Below are 18,959 nucleotides of genomic sequence, written 5' to 3'. Positions count from 1 at the left end.
AGGACATGCCACATGTTCAAAGATAAATATGAAACATTTCTGAAAAGCATTCAAGACTCAGGAATGTATGATTTATTACAATCATAAAATGACCTTTAGTAAAAAATAATTTACATTTAAAAATAATTAAACGGTGTAATTGGATTCTAATACGAAGGATAAATGCTTGAGGTGATGAGTAACTCATTTACTCTGATGTGATTATGACATATTGTATGCCTGTATCAAAATAACCCATATATACCATGAATATATACATCTACTATGTACCCACAAAAACTTTTAAACTTCAGTAAGAATAAAAATGTAACATGGAAACAACAATATTCTTCAATTTATTTGCTGCTGAAAGCCACTGGAAAGAGACTAGAGATGTCATTCAACCATATTACCAGAGAGTACATTGTTACCATCTTTAAGGTACACCCTTGAGTAAGGTGGGATAGGTGAAAGTTGGTGGCATAATAAAACGCTTCATTCAATGCACAAAAATTTTAACACAATAACAATTTTGTTTAAAAAATTAAGTTCACACATGACCTTCAAAATTTACTGCATTTTATTACATTTATAACATAAATGTACAATTGGTAAAACAATTTGCTACTAAAATTCAGATTTTCTCTATAATGCAAAGTATTACTCTGAACACCTACTTCATGCATCACTCAGTAAGTCAACAACTAAAAGCCTCTCTGCTAAGATTTTCCTCACGCTTCTTTCATTTTTCTCCTCTTTCATGTAAGTTCATGAATAATGCCCACCTAATGCAAAGGAATTTCCCATATCTCCAATGCAGCGGCAGTTCATCACATGCATTCACATAAATGAGAATGTTGAAATAGCATAATTTTAGAGTTGAATTGCTTTTCAAAAAATTTATACTTTTAAGTGAAAAAATATACTTTGAATATAATCTCTTTAAAAACCTACTTTTCAACTTATATACAAAGAAATTTCCTGACAGGTTCAACTTCTGTTATACTTAATACTCTGATTTATTTTAAAGTCTGAAGTATTAGTTCCTTAGTTCTTTCTACTGTAAACCCTCTGATTTACATAGTCTTAATTTTAGACTAAATATTTCTTCACATTTACTGCATCTACAAATTACGTTCTAGTAGAAACTCTCTGGTCTTTTTTTTTTTTTTTGAGAGTTTCACTCTTCTTACCCAGGCTGGAGTGCAATGGCATGATCTCGGCTCACGCAACCTCCACCTCCTGGGTTCAAGCGATTATCATGTCTCAGCCTCCCAAGTAGCTGGGATTACAGCCATAGACCACCACGCCCTGCTAATTTCTGTATTTTTAGTAGAGAGGGGTTTCTCCATGTTGGTCAGGCTGTCCTTGAACTCTCGACCTCAAGTGATCCACCCTCCTTGGCTCCCAAAGTATTGGGAATACAGGTATAAGCACTGTGCCTGGCCTCTGGTGTTTCTTAAGCTGCAGCTTCTGAACAGATGTTTTTCTACATTTACTACAGTTGTAGGATTTCTCTCCATTATAAATTCTCTGATGTTGAACAAAGTTTGAGCAACTGCTTCAGAGTTTTCCTCTAGTACAAAATGTATACAGTAAGTTCTGCGATACAAGTACAGGCACTAGAGGCCTCTTTATCTTTGTATTCTCTGTCTTAAGACTACTCTTCTTCACTTTAATAGCCTGTATTTTATAAAAGGTCTTTCAACAGAAATTACATAATGTTTTTATTAACTATAAATTTAGAGTAGACATTAATAGCTTTTGTATATTTTTATATTTGTACAAGTATCCTCACATATAAATACTATCATCTGCAAAGATATTAAGCATTGGTTAAAAGTTCTGCCACATTTTTTGTGTATCTAGATGTGTTCTTCAGTAGGAATTACATACACTAGGAAGTGACAAGAATTTGAAGTCTTTGTCACATTTTAAATGTTAATTTGGCTTCTCATCAATATAATTACTTATTGTTTGCAACAGATTGAGGTGTGGTTAAAAGCTTTCTCACATTTTTCATATTTGTAGAGTTTCTCTCCATCAAGAATTATCTTAAAATTAGAACGGATAGAGGAGTACTTAAAGACTGCAACCTTCATAAGACATTCCCCTGGTATGAGTTCTCTGATGTTTAAGAAGGCTGGAGTACGGCTTAAAGGCTTTGCCATATCCTTTACACTTGTATGGTTTTATCTCCAGTATGAATTTTCTTATGTGCATAAAGATTTGCAGACTGTCTAAAGGTTTTGCCACATTCTTCACATGTGTAGGGTTTCTCTCCAGTATGAATTCTCCTATGTACATAAAGGATTGCAGACTGTCTAAAGGCTTTGCCACATTCTTCACATGTGTAGGGTTTTTCTCCAGTATGAATTCTCCTATGTTTAGTAAGGACTGTGGAACTATTAAAGGCTTTACCACATTCTAAACATTTAAAGGGTTTCTCACCTGTATGTATCCTCTTATGTTTAGCAAAGCCTGAGGATGAGGTAATGACTTTGCCACATTCCTCACATTTGTAGGGTTTCTTTCCAGTGTGAATTTTCTCTTGTCTATTCAGGTGTGAGGACTGTTTAAACACTTCCCCCCATTCTTTACATTTGTAGGGTTTATCTCCAGTATGAATTTTCTTATATTCATTCAGGTTTGTGGACCATCCAAAGGCTCTGCCACGATCTTCACATGTGTAGGGTTTCTCTCTGGTGTAAATTCTCTTACGTGCAGCAAGGTTTCTTGACCTACTAAAGGCTTTGTCACCCTCTTCACATTTGTAAGGTTTCTCTCCAGTATGAATTTTCTTGTGTCGATTCAGGGCTGTGGACCGTCCAAAGGCTTTGCCACACTCTTCACATTTGTAATGTTTCTCTCCAGTAAGAATTTTCTTGTGTTGATTCAGGTCTGTTGATGGGGCACAGGCTTTGCCACACTCTTCACATTTGTAAGATTTCTCCCCAGTATAAGTTTTCTTGTGTTGATTCAGGTCTGTGTGCCATGCAAAGTGTTTGCCACACTCTTCACATTTGTAAGGTTTCTCTCGAGTATGAATGTTCTTATGTCGATTCAGGTCTGTGTAGCGTCCAAAGGCTTTGCCACACTCTTCACATTTGTAAGGTTTCTCTCCAGTATGAATTCTCCTATGTGCATAAAGGTTTGCAGACTGTCTAAAGGTTTTGCCGCATTCTTCACATGTGTAGGGTTTCTCTCCAGTATGAATTCTCCTATGTACATAAAGGATTGCAGACTGTCTAAAGGCTTTGCCACATTCTTCACATGTGTAGGGTTTCTCTCCAGTATGAATTCTCCTATGTTTAGTAAGGACTGTGGAACTATTAAAAGCTTTACCACATTCTAAACATTTAAAGGGTTTCTCACCTGTATGTATCCTCTTATGTTTAGCAAAGCTTGAGGATGAGGTAATGACTTTGCCACATTCCTCACATTTGTAGGGTTTCTTTCCAGTGTGAATTTTCTCTTGTCTATTCAGGTGTGAGGACTGTTTAAACACTTTCCCCCGTTCTTTACATTTGTAGGGTTTATCTCCAGTATGAATTTTCTTACATTCATTCAGGTTTGTGGACCATCCGAAGGCTCTGCCACGATCTTCACATGTGTAGGGTTTGTTTCCGGTGTAAATTCTCTTATGTGCAGCAAGGCTTCTTGACCTACTAAAGGCTTTGCCACTCTCTTCACATTTGTAAGGTTTCTCTCCAGTATGAATTTTCTTGTGTTGATTCAGGGCTGTGGACCGTCCAAAGGCTTTGCCACACTCTTCACATTTATAACTTTTCTCTCCAGTAAGAATTTTCTTGTGTTGATTCAGGTCTGTTGATGGGGCATAGGCTTTGCCACACTCTTCACATTTGGAAGGTTTCTCCCCAGTATAAGTTTTCTTGTGTTGATTCAGGTCTGTGCGCCATGCAAAATGTTTGCCACACGCTTCACATTTGTAAGGTTTCTCTCGAGTATGAATGTTCTTATGTCGATTCAGGTCTGTGTAGCGTCCAAAGGCTTTGCCACACTCTTCACATTTGTAAGGTTTCTCTCCAGTATGAATTCTCCTATGTGCATAAAGATTTGCAGACTGTCTAAAGGTTTTGCCACATTCTTCACATGTGTAGGGTTTCTCTCCAGTATGAATTCTCCTATGTACATAAAGGATTGCAGACTGTCTAAAGGCTTTGCCGCATTCTTCACATGTGTAGGGTTTCTCTCCAGTATGAATTCTCCTATGTTTAGTAAGGACTGTGGAATGATTAAAGGCTTTACCACATTCTAAACATTTAAAGGGTTTCTCACCTGTATGAATCCTCTTATGTTTAGCAAAGCTTGAGGATGAGGTAATGACTTTGCCATATTCCTTACATTTGAAGGGTTTCTTTCCAGTGTGAATTTTCTCATGTCTATTCAGGTGTGAGGACTGTTTAAACACTTTCCCACATTCTTTACATTTGTAGGGTTTATCTCCAGTGTGAATTTTCTTATACTCATTCAGGTTTGTGGACCATCCAAAGGCTCTGCCACGATCTTCACATGTGTAGGGTTTGTCTCCGGTGTAAATTCTCTTATGTGCAGCAAGGTTTCTTGACCTACTAAAGGCTTTGCCACTCTCTTCACATTTGTAAGGTTTCTCTCCAGTATGAATTTTCTTGTGTTGATTCAGGTCTGTGTGCCATGCAAAGTGTTTGCCACACGCTTCACATTTGTAAGGTTTCTCTCGAATATGAATGTTCTTATGTCGATTCAGGTCTGTGTACTGTCCAAAGGCTTTGCCACACTCTTCACATTTGTAAGGTTTCTCTCTAGTATGAATTCTCCTATGTGCATAAAGGTTTGCAGACTGTCTAAAGGTTTTGCCGCATTCTTCACATGTGTAGGGTTTCTCTCCAGTATGAATTCTCCTATGTACATAAAGGATTGCAGACTGTCTAAAGGCTCTGCCGCATTCTTCACATGTGTAGGGTTTCTCTCCAGTATGAATTCTCCTATGTTTAGTAAGGACTGTGGAACGATTAAAGGCTTTACCACATTCTAAACATTTAAAGGGTTTCTCACCTGTATGAATCCTCTTATGTTGAGCAAAGCTTGAGGATGAGGTAATGACTTTGCCACATTCCTCACATGTGACAGGTTTCTTTCTAGTATGAATTTTCTCATGTGTATTCAGGTGTGAGGACTGTTTAAACACTTTCCCACATTCTTTATATTTATAGGGTTTATCTCCAGTATGAATTTTCTTATATTCATTCAGGTTTGTGGACCATCCAAAGGCTCTGCCACGATCTTCACATGTGTAGGGTTTCTCTCTGGTGTAAATTCTCTTATGTGCAGCAAGGTTTCTTGACCTACTAAAGGCTTTGCCACTCTCTTCACATTTGTACGATTTCTCTCCAATATGAATTTTCTTGTGTCGATTCAGGGCTGTGGACCGTCCAAAGGCTTTGCCACACTCTTCACATTTGTAACTTTTCTCTCCAGTAAGAATTTTCTTGTGTTGATTCAGGTCTGTTGGTGGGGCATAGGCTTTGCCACACTCTTCACATTTGGAAGGTTTCTCCCCAGTATAAGTTTTCTTGTGTTGATTCAGGTCTGTGTGCCATGCAAAGTGTTTGCCACACTCTTCACATTTGTAAGGTTTCTCTCGAGTATGAATGTTCTTATGTCGATTCAGGTCTGTGTACTGTCCAAAGGCTTTGCCACACTCTTCACATTTGTAAGGTTTCTCTCCAGTATGAATTCTCCTATGTGCATAAAGATTTGCAGACTGTCTAAAGGTTTTGCCGCATTCTTCACATGTGTAGGGTTTCTCTCCAGTATGAATTCTCCTATGTACATAAAGGATTGCAGACTGTCTAAAGGCTTTGCCGCATTCTTCACATGTGTAGGGTTTTTCTCCAGTATGAATTCTCCTATGTTTAGTAAGGATTGTGGAACGATTAAAGGCTTTACCACATTCTAAACATTTAAAGGGTTTCTCACCTGTATGAATCCTCTTATGTTGAGCAAAGCTTGAGGATGAGGTAATGACTTTGCCACATTCCTTACATTTGACGGGTTTCTTTCTAGTATGAATTTTCTCATGTGTATTCAGGTGTGAGGAATGTTTAAACACTTTCCCACATTCTTTATATTTGTAGGGTTTATCTCCAGTATGAATTTTCTTATATTCATTCAGGTTTGTGGACCATCCAAAGTCTCTGCCACGATCTTCATATGTGTAGGGTTTGTCTCCGGTGTAAATTCTCTTATGTGCAGCAAGGTTTCTTGACCTACTAAAGGCTTTGCCACTCTCTTCACATTTGTAAGGTTTCTCTCCAGTATGAATTTTCTTGTGTTGATTCAGGGCTGTGGACCGTCCAAAGGCTTTGCCACAGTCTTCACATTTGTAAGGTTTCTCTCCAGTATGAATTTTCTTGTGTTGATTCAGGGCTATAGACCATCCAAAGTCTTTGCCACATTCTTCACATGTGTAGGGTTTCTCTCCAGCATGAATTCCTTTATGTTGAGTTATGTCTGAGAACTTCTGAAATGACTTGTCGTATTGGTTACATTTAAAGTGTTTCTCTCCAGTATGTCTTGTCTTGTCTTTGTTTGAATTTGCAAATTTACTAAAAACTTTGACACCTACATTACATTGAAATATTTTGCTCTGGGTATTTGGCAAGCATTGATTAATTCCATTATAACCTCCTTTCTGCACTTTACACACATTCATACTTTTACAGCCTTTCCTTAATTGTAAATTCTCATGCCCACATTTCTCATATCTTCTCAGTATACATTTGTGGAATGAATCTTCTATCCCCTGCACTGGCAAAAAGTCTTGGGTGAAATGAGAACACATAGCTGAAAGAAATAAAAAATAACAAATTATCCCAGTTACTAGATTCATATGAATATACTTTACAAATCTTATAAAATTATACAAAGTACGCTAGTAAGATGGCATAATAAAAATACCACAAGTCATAACTTCTTCACAGACATATACACGTAACAAACATATAGTGATCAAAATGCCTTTGTGTGAAATCTATAAATGTGTTAATTGTATGCAATGCCTCAGGTAAGCACAATGCCAAGAGCCACATAGAACAGGAAAGAATGTTTGCTACATTTACCTACCAACAGCTCTTCCTCCTCCCCAATATAGCACTATGCCATTAGGAGAAAACTCTCAACTGTCTTTTTCCTTAAAAGCGAAAAAAAATACTAACACACATATCCTTACTTCTGCCTTTTGGGGTCTTTACAAAAACTGATTTCTGCCTCCCATAAAACAGTGCTAAAAGAAATGGTGATACTTTGGAAGAACAACTTGGGTATGTGAAGACAAATTACAAATATTTCAAGAGCAGACTGAAGTGCTAAATACAGGCAACAGGTAGAGCAAGTGATTAGCGACTTTTTTTTTTTTTTTAAATGGAGTCTCACTCTGTCACCCAGGCTGGAGTGCACTGGCAGGATCTTGGCTCACTGCAAGCTCCACCTCCTGGGTTCACGCCATTCTCCTGCCTCAGCCTCCCCAGTAGCTGGGACTACAGGCGCCTGCCAGCACGCCTGGCTAATTTTTGTGTTTTTAGTAGAGACGGCGTTTCACTGTGTTAGCCAGGCTGGTCTCGATCTCCTGACCTCATGATCTGCCTGCCTGAGCCTCCCAAAGTGCTGGGATTACAGGCGTGAGCCACCATGTCTGGCCAATTAGAGACTTTTAAGACGAAACATGAAGAAACCCTTTTAACTAAAAAATAAACACGAAATTCCAGACAAGAGACATGCTTCCAACATGTATGACAGGTTCCCATAATCTCTATCAAAGATAATTGGCTTCAGACTACGTCATGACAAACAAACATAATAAACGTTGTGACAAACAGCTTTTTGTTAATGCTCAAATAACCAGCAAATATTACAGTGTATACAAAATAATTTTAAATTTTTCAGAGAACCATAAAAAACAAAGATGTACAAATTTTTTAAATGTAATCTGAATAATGCTGAATCAGTTAACTGAAAACACATACAACTAAATGTAATCAGAAAAATTAGAACATCAATGAAAACATTAAAAACAAAAAAAAATCATGGAGGTGACAAATACGAAATGACTCAGAAATTTTCAAAACTTAAAAAAAGGATGTAATAAATGAAGCAGCTCAACAAACTTCAACTAGGATACACACACATAGATTTATGGCAAGGCGCATATATAAGCAAAGTTTCAAAAATCAAACACAAGAAGGGCGTCTCAGGAACTGCAAAATAAAAGTGATGTGTCATTTATAAGTGTGGTCTTATAAGATTACCAGTGAATCTGTCAACAAAAGTATTTCACACCAGAAGGAATTGCAATATAACTAAGGTGCTGGAGAAAAAAAAAAAATTATACATGGGAATATAACCAGCAAAACTGTCTCAAAACTGAAGAAAAAGTAAAGACCTTTCAAGATAAGCAAACGCTGAAAAAGTATATTAGCACACACCTGTCTTACCAAAAAAATACTGAAGTGTCTTCCAGTGAAAATAACATAATGCAAGAAAACCAAATATAATCATATGAAAATACATAACTTTCTGAAAAAGATATGCACATACACAAAATTCTGTACCACTATCATAATAGTGCAGAAAACATTTTAATTATTCTCTAAAATTTGAAAGTTAAAAGCATAAAAATGATCATAAAGTGTTGATGATTATCCGGTAATAATATACAACATAAAAAATGATTACTGACATCAGTAACGAACTTGAGGACAGATGTAATGAGGAAGTTTTCTTTTCTTCCTGTCTCACTCTGTCACCCAGACTGGAGTGCAGTGGTGTGATCTTGGCTCACAGCAACCTCTGCCTGCCCAGTTCAGGCGATTCTCCTGCCTCACCCTCCTAGGACTACAGGTACACACCACCATGCCCTTCTAATTTTTTGTATTTTTAATAGAGACGGGGTTTCACCATGCTGGCCAGGCTGGTCTCAAACTCCTAACCTCATGATGTGCCTGCCTCGGCCTCCCAAAGTGCTGGGATTACAGGCATGAGCGACGCACCCAGCCCTTTTTTTTTTTTTTCTTGAGACAGAGTCTCACTCTGTTGCCAGGCTGGAGTGCAGCCGTGCAATCTGGGCTCACTGCGACTTCCACCTCCTAGGTTCAAGCAATTCTCCTGCCTTAGCCTCCCAAGTAGCTGGGACTACAGGCGCGGGGCACCACAGGCAGCTAATTTTTGTATATCTGCTGAAGATGGGGTTTCAACATGTTGACCAGGATGGTCTCGATCTCTTTTCATGAACTGCCTGCCTCGGCCTCTCAAATTGCTGGGATTACACGTGTGAGCGCCCAGCCAAGGAAGAATTTTCAAATGCAACTCAGGTTTTTACCAGTTTTAAATATATCATTTTGCCGGGCACGGTGGCTCACTTCTGTAATCCCAGCACTCTGGGAGGCCAAGGAGGGTGGATCACGAGGTCACAAGATCGAGACCATCCTGGCTAACACGGTGAAACCCCCTCTCTATTAAAATACAAAAAACTTTAGCCGGGCATGGTGGCAGGCGCCTGTAGTCCCAGCTACTTGAGATGCTGAGGCAGAATGGCGAGAACCCGGAAGGTGGAGCTTGCAGTGAGCCCAGATTGCGCCACTGCACTTCAGCCTGGGCCACTGAAGGCGGCGCCGTCTCAAAAAAATAAAATAAGATAAAACAAAAATATATTATTTTAAGAAATTTTATGTACTTCCCAAGATACCAGAAAAACGTATCTCTATAGATACACCAAAGAAGAAGAAGATAGGAAAAGAAAATAAGGGGCAAAAATGAAATAATCCAGCAAAACGATAAAACTTATGAAGTAAAGGTTTCCATTCAAAATACATTCACCAAATAAAGGGATTGATTACAAAACTTAACATGATCCAGCTTGCTTTTCTACAGGAGTCACTTGAGATGTAATGATTAAAAAAGACTGAAAAGGGCAAAATGAAAGAAGACATTTCATGCAAATAACCAAATAAGAGGTCCAAATTATACAACACAAAGTACATCTTAAGTCAAAACTGTCCTATTTCATAAAATATACTTTAACTAAAAGTTCGTAAGAAAGAAGGACGTTAATAATAAAGTTCCTTTACTGGGAACTCATGACAGATGTGTGTATACATATGTTAATGTGTCTGTGTGTTTATGTGTGTCCCACACTGAGTTCCAAATATACAAAACCAATACTGACAGAACTAAAGCAAGACAAAAAAAGCCGTATCATTATACTAGGATATTTAAATACCTCAATTTCTGTAAAGAATAATGAAACAAGATAAAATATAACAGGAGACTTGAAAGCAGTATTAAACAATTATGCCTAACAGAATTGTAGAGAACATTGCTCAACAACGAGAGAATACACACCTTCCTCAATAGCTCATACAATATTCTCCAGGATAAACGACATATTAGGACACAAAAAAAAGTCTTAGCAGAAGTTTTTAAAATTGAAATTTTACAGATTACTTTTAATGACCAAACTGGAATGAGAGTAGAAATTAATAAAAGAAAGAAAACTATAAACCCTGTCTCCACTAAAACTACAAAAAATTAGCCAGGCATGGTGGCAGGCTACTGTAGTCCCAGCTACTGGACAGGTTGAGGGAGGAGGATGGCGTGAACCCAGGAGGTGGAGCTTGTAGTAAGCTGAGAGTGCGCCACTGCACTCCAGCCTGGGCGACAGAGCAAGACTTTGTATCCCCGCCCCCCCCCCAAAAAAAAAATTTACATACTTATAGAAATTAAACACAAAGATTGAAATAATAAAGATGTCTAGACTGCTCAATGTAATCTACAGATTAAATGCAGTCCCTGTCAAATTTGTAATTAAATTATTGTAGTAATAGAAACAGCAACCCCCATATTATATGAAATTAAGAAACAGTGAAGTACCCAACAGTTGTCAAAAAGAGAAGCAATCTCAGGCTTCACAGCTCCTGATTTCAAAACACATGAAAAGCTAAAGAATTAAAACAATTTGGGATGGGTATAAAGCTGAACAGCTGGATCAATAAAATAAAATCTAGCAAAAATATAAATACACAGTCACATGAAGAATAATTTAGACATTCATAATTATTGCAGCATTGTTACTGAAAGCAAATAAATGCAACACAGATTTATCTCACCAAACTGATAAATTAGAAATATCAAAATTATGAAATATTACTGTTTATAAAAAGCAAAAATTAAAGATAAATCTTGATGACACTAATATAAAATAAGTCACAAAGAGACAGAAACTGTATAAATCAACTTACATCAGATATCTAAAGCAGTTTGACTTTAAAACAGAATTGTGTTTGTAAAGGGCCAGAAAATAGAAAAAGTAGGTAGTTGTTTAATGTGTATTGAGTGTTAGCTTTGCAAGATAAACATATTCTAAAGATAGAGTGCATAACAATGTTAATATGACTAAGCTGAATATTTAACAAATATATGATTGTAAAGTTTATGCATTTTTGAAAACAAAAATAATATCTAAGAGAGGTATGACACTTTTGGAAATTATCTTCAAATCACAAAAGTGTTTCTCACACACACACAAAAATACAGATTTACAAACAAATAGAGGGTAAAATTAGGAGAATTTCAATGACTACTCACCTAGGCAGGGTAAAATCACCATAGTATACACAAATAAAACAAGTATACAACTTACAAACAATAGGGAAAGAGTATGCAGACAGATAAACACAGAGACTCTTAAAGTAGACAGTGTACACAGCTGAGTGCTTTCATACACAATAACAACATTAAATAAAAACATCCTTCTCATGTTCCAGATCTCAGACAACAGGTTTTCTACTCTTTCCTATTCAGTATAATTTCGGCCATTAGTCTGTCATATATAGTCTTTATTGTGTATAGGTATACGATCTATACCTAATTTGAGTTTCTTAAATCACAAAGACATGTTCAGTTTTGCCAAATGCTTCTGCATTCACAATAAAAAATAAAGCTGTCTAATAACAAATGTAATTTAAAAGGTGAACACTCTACACTGAAATTTATAAATCATTAAAAACTGAAAAAGGCAAGAAAAATTGAAAGTATTGCTCATAAAATTAAAAAATATTACGAAAGTTCAATCTCTATCAAATCAATGCAATCTCTATCAAAATACCAATGACTTTTTTCACAGAAATGGAAAAAACAAACTTAAACTTTATACGGAACCATCAAAGACCCCCCAAATAGCAAAAGTAATCCTGAGCCAAAAAAAAAAAAAAAAACCCAGCTGGAAGCATCACACTACCTGACTCCGAAATATATTAAAAAGCTATAATAAGCAAAATAGCATGATACTGGCATAAAAACAAACACATCAAACTATCCAGTGAGCCTAGTAATAAATTCACGAACCTAGAAACAAGTGATTTTCAAACAAAAATGTCAATAACACACATTTGGAAAAAGACAGTGTTTTCAATAAATGGTGCTAGGAAAATTATCTACAAGATAATCAAAAAAAGAAAACTAGGCTCCTACCTCTTATGATATAAAAAACTCAATCACAAATAAAGATTTCAATGGGAAACCCAAATAAAGCTATTTGAAGTAGACATACAGGAATGCTTTGCCACATAGTACAGAGCAAAGAATCTTAAGATCTCAAAAGCACAGGCAAAAGAAGCAAAAATATGCAAATAGAATTACAACAAAGTAAAAATGCTTTGCAGAGCAAAGACAACAACAGAGTGAAGAGATAACCTACAGAATGAAAGAAAATATTTGCGAAATAGACATATGACAAAAGATAAATTTACAGAATACATAACAAACTTAACAAAAATAACACAATTTGAACGTAGGCAAGAGACTTTAAGAGACGTTTTTTAAAAGAAATACAAATAGCCAAAAAGTACATGCAAAGATGCTCAACATCACTAATTGTCAGAGAAATGCAAATCAAAACAAGATACCACTTCACTCCAATTAGAATGACTATAATTAGAAAGACAAAAAAAAAAAGTTGGTAAGAATGAATAGAAAAGGAAACACATACAGTTGGAAAAATTATAAGTTAGAAGACCCATTATAGAAAAAAATAAGTATCACAGGATAACATATATTTAAACCATCAACAAATGGTATTTTAACAGTTTCTTTGACTCCTCGCCTACACAATAAACTGTGGACGACCAGATACACACACACACACACACACACACACACACACACACAATAATTCAAATTGCTGGATCACGTTTTATTTTTAATTTTTTAATTAAATGGGATTGCTGGAACATATGTAAGTTCTATTTTCATTGTAGCTAAAGAAAACAAAACCAGTATGTCAAAGAGAAATCTACACTCCCATGTTTATTACAGCACTATTTACAATGGCCAAGATATATGGAATCAATCCAAGTGTCCAAAACTTGGATGAATAAAGAAAATGTAGTATATATACATGAATAAAATACTATTCATCTACAAAAGAGAATTCAATTTTGGTATTGGCCACAACACAGATGAACCTGGAGGCCATTACGTTAAGTGAAATAAAACAGATACACTGAGACAAATACCACATGATCTTACACATATGTGAAATCTAATATAAACATTTATGATGAAGGCTTTATGCAACTAGTCTTGGCAATCAGTTTTTGAATATAACATCAAAGGTTTACACATGTATTTAAAATATCCCAAAAAAGCTGGGCGCAGTGTCTTATGCCTATAATCCCAGCACTCTGGGAGGCCAAGGCGGGCAGATCACAAGTTCAGGAGATCAAGACCATCCTGGCTAGCACAGTGAAATCCCCTCTTTACTAAAAATACAACAAAATTAGCCAGGCATGGTGGCAGGTGCCTGTAGTCCCAGCTACTCGGGAGGCTGAGGAAGGAGAATGGCGTGAACCTGGGAGGCAGAGCTTGCAGTGAGCCGAGATTGCACCACTGCACTCCAGCCTGGGCAACAGAGGGATACTCCGTCTCAAAAAAATAACATAACACAATATAACATAACATAATCCCAAAAATATTCAAGGCAGGGCTTTAAATACATGTTTACACATGCATGTTCATTCATTATTATTTACAAAAGACAATTCCTGGAAACACAAATGTCCCTTTAGAGATCAATATCAGATTTTTAAAATGTGACATATACATACAATATTTTATTTTAAAACAAAGATATTCTGACATATATTTGTGGAGGAAAAGTTAAATATTAAATTTGAACTCAATTGAACATGGATACAAACAGTGGTCACCAAGTCCCAGAATAGGTTGTGTGAGTCCCTTGAGGTCTTCAGCCAGCACTATTATGAAGAAATCTCTATTTCAGTCTATTCCTATATATTAGTTATTGAAAAAGAATAGACAATCACAAAAATGAGTTGACCTTTTTGTGTTCCTGGAGCCCAGTTCACGAAAGGCCCTAGTGACAGGACCTCATGCCAAACAACTCATTACAAAAACAGCTAGGGTCCCATAGCATGACGAACCTTCATGAGACCCCTCCTCGTCTGTGCACAGATGGGTGGCCGACTCTGGAGCCCAGGCTGTTGCTTCCCAGTCTGGTGGTGAATCCTCCATAGTCTGGTGAATGTAAATATATATACTTCTTTTCCCTTCTCCCATTCCCATTGCAATTTGGTTATTACATCATTTGCTTATTATATCTGCACTGCCATTTACGTGAGATAAAGGTTGTTTGCCCTTAAAGGTATTGTGTGTTTTCTCCCCCTAACACATTTCCCACACAGATCATTTTGGGTGTCAGGAACAGGATCCAAAAGCGAAAACGTGCCATTTTTCAGCCACAAGGAATGGGCTGGGAGCTTGGGGGCTTCCCATATCCTGGGATGGGAACTCCCGCAGTTCTCTCCTTTGGCCATTGAGTGGTCCAAGGGAACTGGTCTTTTTGAAAATAGGGAATCTAAATTAGCGCATTTTGAACTGTTGGCTGTGCGTGAGGTGCTGCAGGGAATCCCAGTTGATAAAGGGAATGCTGAGGGAATTTCCCGGCGTGGATAGTGCTTGCTTACTGCTTATAAGTTAACGTGTCAAGATAGGGACTGGTTGCTACACGAGAAATGTAAGCTGGAAAAAAAAATGCTAATCTGACTTCCTGACTGGCCCTGGCCAGGCCTATGTCTTGACTGATCAGGCTCAAAGCTATCAGCCTATTGCTGAAAAAAAGCAGCTGTCCAAATGGCCCGGTCAGGGTAAAACTGAAGAACTAGTCAGCGGGGCTTGGAGCAGGTAAAAACCCAGCTCCTATCTCAAAGATGAGAAATCAACCCTAGGAAAATTCAAGAACCTGCACAAACTGTAAAATTCCTTGGCATCCTATGAAATACACAGTAATAGTCCATTTCACAAAAGGCTAAGGCTAAAATACTAGAATTTGCAACCCCTGCCACTAAAAAGGAGGCCCAGAAATTTATTGGTTTGTTGGGATTGTGGAGATATCATATGCCCCACATGGGTAACATATTACAACCTCTGCAATGCAGTCACTAGAAAATGCTATGACTTTCACTGGGGACAGAAAGAGAGAGCGTGGCTTTTGAACAAGCTAAACAAGCGTTGCAGCTGACCCTGGACCTATGGCCCATACGAAATAGGCCAGGAGAACTGCAAGTAGCTGTCCTAGTTCAACATGCTAATCAGAGCCTTAGGCAGAAACAAGGTGGGAAGAGGGTACCTTGGGGGTTTTGGACCCGGAAACTGCCATAGGCTGGCAAAGCTTATACCCCTTCCAAGAAGCAATTGTTAGCTTTTTATTGGGCTTTGCTGGAAACAGAGGACCTTTGCTTCAACCATGAGGTCTTTATGAGGCCTAAAATTCCTATTATGACTTGGGTCATGAATTCCCCCAAAACTCACCAGATAGGGCACACTCAGGAAAGCAGCATTATAAAATGGAAATGGTATACACAAGATAGGACTAAGCCAGGACGAAAGGGGATACTGCTTTTGCATAAGGATGTACAAAACTTGCCAGCTCAGAAAACCACCAAGAAAGCCCTTCAGATAAGGAAGAAAATCTCCCCCATCCAATGGGGCAAATCCTTTAAAAAACTAAGCCCAGAGGACCAGAAACATGCCTGGTTTACTAATGGTCCCACAAAATACACTGGTGGCACTTGATGCTAGAAGGCTGTGGCTTACAATCCTGTTAGAAAACATAAGCATTTCTGATGAAGGAAAAGGTGGAAGCAGCTAGCTGGTTGAACCAGTAGCGGTCCTCTGAGTTATTTAGGAGGAGGCCAGAGGGACTTGTCACTTGTATAGCAACTCTTGGTCAGGAGCAAATGGTCTTACTACCTGGTTGCACCAATGGCAACAAAACAAACGGTTAATTGTGAATAAAGAGGTTTGGGGAAAAAAAATACTGGGAAGATACCTGAATCCTGGTGCACACTACCATTATCACTGTTTTCCATGTTGATGCTCACGTGTCTCTGTTTTCTCTTGTCAGACTATTTAATCAGCAGGCAGATCAACAAGCCAAAATTTCCACCACAACTGAAAACTTGAATGTGAATGAATGGATTACAACATGTTCAAGCCTTGCGGTGAGAGGCATTATAATGTAATAACCTATCTACTAACAGTCAGCACCTGTGTCTTTGTACACAGGTATTCTTGGCCTGAGGCCAAGAATAAGTTCATCAGCTGGGCAGCCACCACTCTAGAAGAAGCCAACCACAATCAATGTTGGCTATGAGTAGAGTTGCCAGAGGCCACCAGGAATGAGCTACCTTGGAGAATCGTCCCTGCCAACATTTCTGAATGGCTCTGTCACTGCCAATGGGGCCACAATAACAACTGCAATTCAACCTGGACTTCCTCTGACCAAACCAAGCAATCGATTTATGCCCAAGTCAGGTGAAAAGTGAACTCCACCTTCACCTTGCATCAAACGCCTTGGTATCCTGACCAACATGCCTGGAACGGTATATACTGGGAACCCGCTGTGCTGAAGGCTGGATTCTGTATAGCACCCCACTCCCCCACTTTGTCTGGAGGCTGTAAATGGCTCCTCTAATGTTACTCTGGGTTTCTCCCACCAGACAATTGTCAACATATACTCCAAATCAACAATATTGTCCCTAATGAAACACAATCTCTTTCCTACTTACACCTTAGTACACTATGATTACAGTAACTATATTGCAGTCCCCTGGGGGGACTCTGGATATGTGGATCCTACAGGTCGTGACACCTGCCCCTACAATGGACACAGAGATACACTTGGGGGTGGCCATTAATTCCATTCACCATACAAATGTGCTGGACTCCCCAGTGGTGATATTCTACTACAGTATTCTCCCCTGCCACTGGTACAGTCCTGCTTCGGCAGAAATTAAAATATTAAGCATACATGTAGACAAAGCTCTCTACTAAAAATACAAAAATTAGCCAGGCATGGTGGTGGGCGCCTGTAGTCCCAGCTACTCGGGAGCCTGAGGCAGAAGAATCGCTTGAACCTGGGAGGCGAAGGTTGCAGTGAGCCAAGATCGTGCCACTGCACTCCAGCCCAGCAACAGAGCCAGACTCCATCATAAATAAATAAGGAGAACCTACATGAAAAAACACTCCCCAGTAAAACAGAGTTGAAAATAAAAATAAAAATTCTGACCTATAAAAGACTGAATACAGATGTACCATAAAAACAATCCTTTAAATAACTACAATTTTCAACTGTGACTGTGTACTTACGAAGATCTGGCATTTTGAATCCTTACATGCAATGTACAGCAGTTAAAAAAAAAAATGGATCTCGGCCAGGCACAGTGGTTCACGCCTGTAATCCCAGCACTTTGGGAGGCCGAGGTGGGCAGATCACAAGGTCAGGAGATTGAGACCATCCTGGCTAACACGGTGAAAACCCATCTCTACTAAAAATACAAAACGCAAGCCAGGCGTGGTGGTGGGCGCCTGTAGTCCTAGCTACTTGGGAGGCTGAGGCAGGAGAATGGCGTGGACCCGGGAAGCGGAGCTTGCAGAGAGCCAAGACAACGCCACTGCACTCCAGCCCGGGCGACAGAGCGAGACTCTGTTTCAAAAAAAAAAAAAAAAAAAAAATTGCTCTAATAAGAATGAGCCTTTTCAATACATTTATTTGTTACACACAATGTGTAAATGTGAGCATTTTATTTCAGAAATGTGAATTTGAAATCTGATAAATTTGACACAGAATATATCAGAAACTGAAAACATAGTAAGATGGCAGGAGGTTCTCTACCCACAACTTCTACAGTTACAAAAATGCAGCACTTATGTCCTGAAAAAGGGAACTTTATGGGAGCTTTGGAATCCATGTCAAGGGTTGTGAACCCAAGACTGAGAAGGGCTGTATTGAAAAGACATGCCCTTGTTTGAGTGGCATGCTTGCCCATCACGGTCACGGCTACAAAATAAAATATGTCCAATTTTCATTGTAGACTTAGCTGTAGACCATTTGGTTTTGTTCCTGCCACTAGAACCATCTGCAAAGACACCTAAACCAAGACACCTATGCCTCAGGTGAAAGGCCTTTAGAAGTTGGTTCTATCTGTGGTCTCCGAATTAGCACCAAATCCACCCTTTAGACATGTCAGTCATGATGTGGCAGAAATCCTGCCCAGACACCCACAGAGAGAAACATCTATCTGTGCCCCTGGATGTAGGCTTGCCAGTATTTATTTGACAGTGGGTCTTCACGTGGCACTATAACCTGGCTCCAAGTCTATGCAACCAAAGTCCAGAAGAAGTTTTTCCTAACCTGGGACCTGCCAAAAAGCACACCTATATGTGCCCCTGTAGGCATGTTGGCTGACTTCATTCCCACTGTGAATCGTGAAGCAGTCATATAACCACGCTCTGGTCTCTGTCACTTAGAGTCTGAAAGACATCCTGCCCACCCAGAAATCTGGAGGGAGAAATGCCATGAACCCCAAAACAGACCTGAAGACTTTGTTCTCAGCTGTGTATCCTGA

General features: G+C 38.5%; 1 protein-coding gene across 1 annotated transcript in view; it reads right to left on the bottom strand.

The window, feature by feature from the left end:
• Positions 1–541: 541 nt before the first annotated feature.
• Positions 542–18,959, bottom strand: part of ZNF721 (zinc finger protein 721) — a 38,409-nt gene continuing 19,991 nt past the window's right edge. The window contains 2 exon segments of the mRNA XM_073012605.1: positions 542–2,172; positions 2,174–6,825. Coding sequence (XP_072868706.1) covers positions 2,062–2,172; positions 2,174–6,825 — 4,763 coding nt within the window. The 3' untranslated portion in view covers positions 542–2,061.

The sequence above is a fragment of the Chlorocebus sabaeus genome, chromosome 27 (assembly GCF_047675955.1).
Source record: "Chlorocebus sabaeus isolate Y175 chromosome 27, mChlSab1.0.hap1, whole genome shotgun sequence".
NCBI lineage: Eukaryota > Metazoa > Chordata > Mammalia > Primates > Cercopithecidae > Chlorocebus > Chlorocebus sabaeus.
Note: the sequence above shows the minus strand (reverse complement) of the source record. Positions and strands in the feature narration are given on the sequence as shown.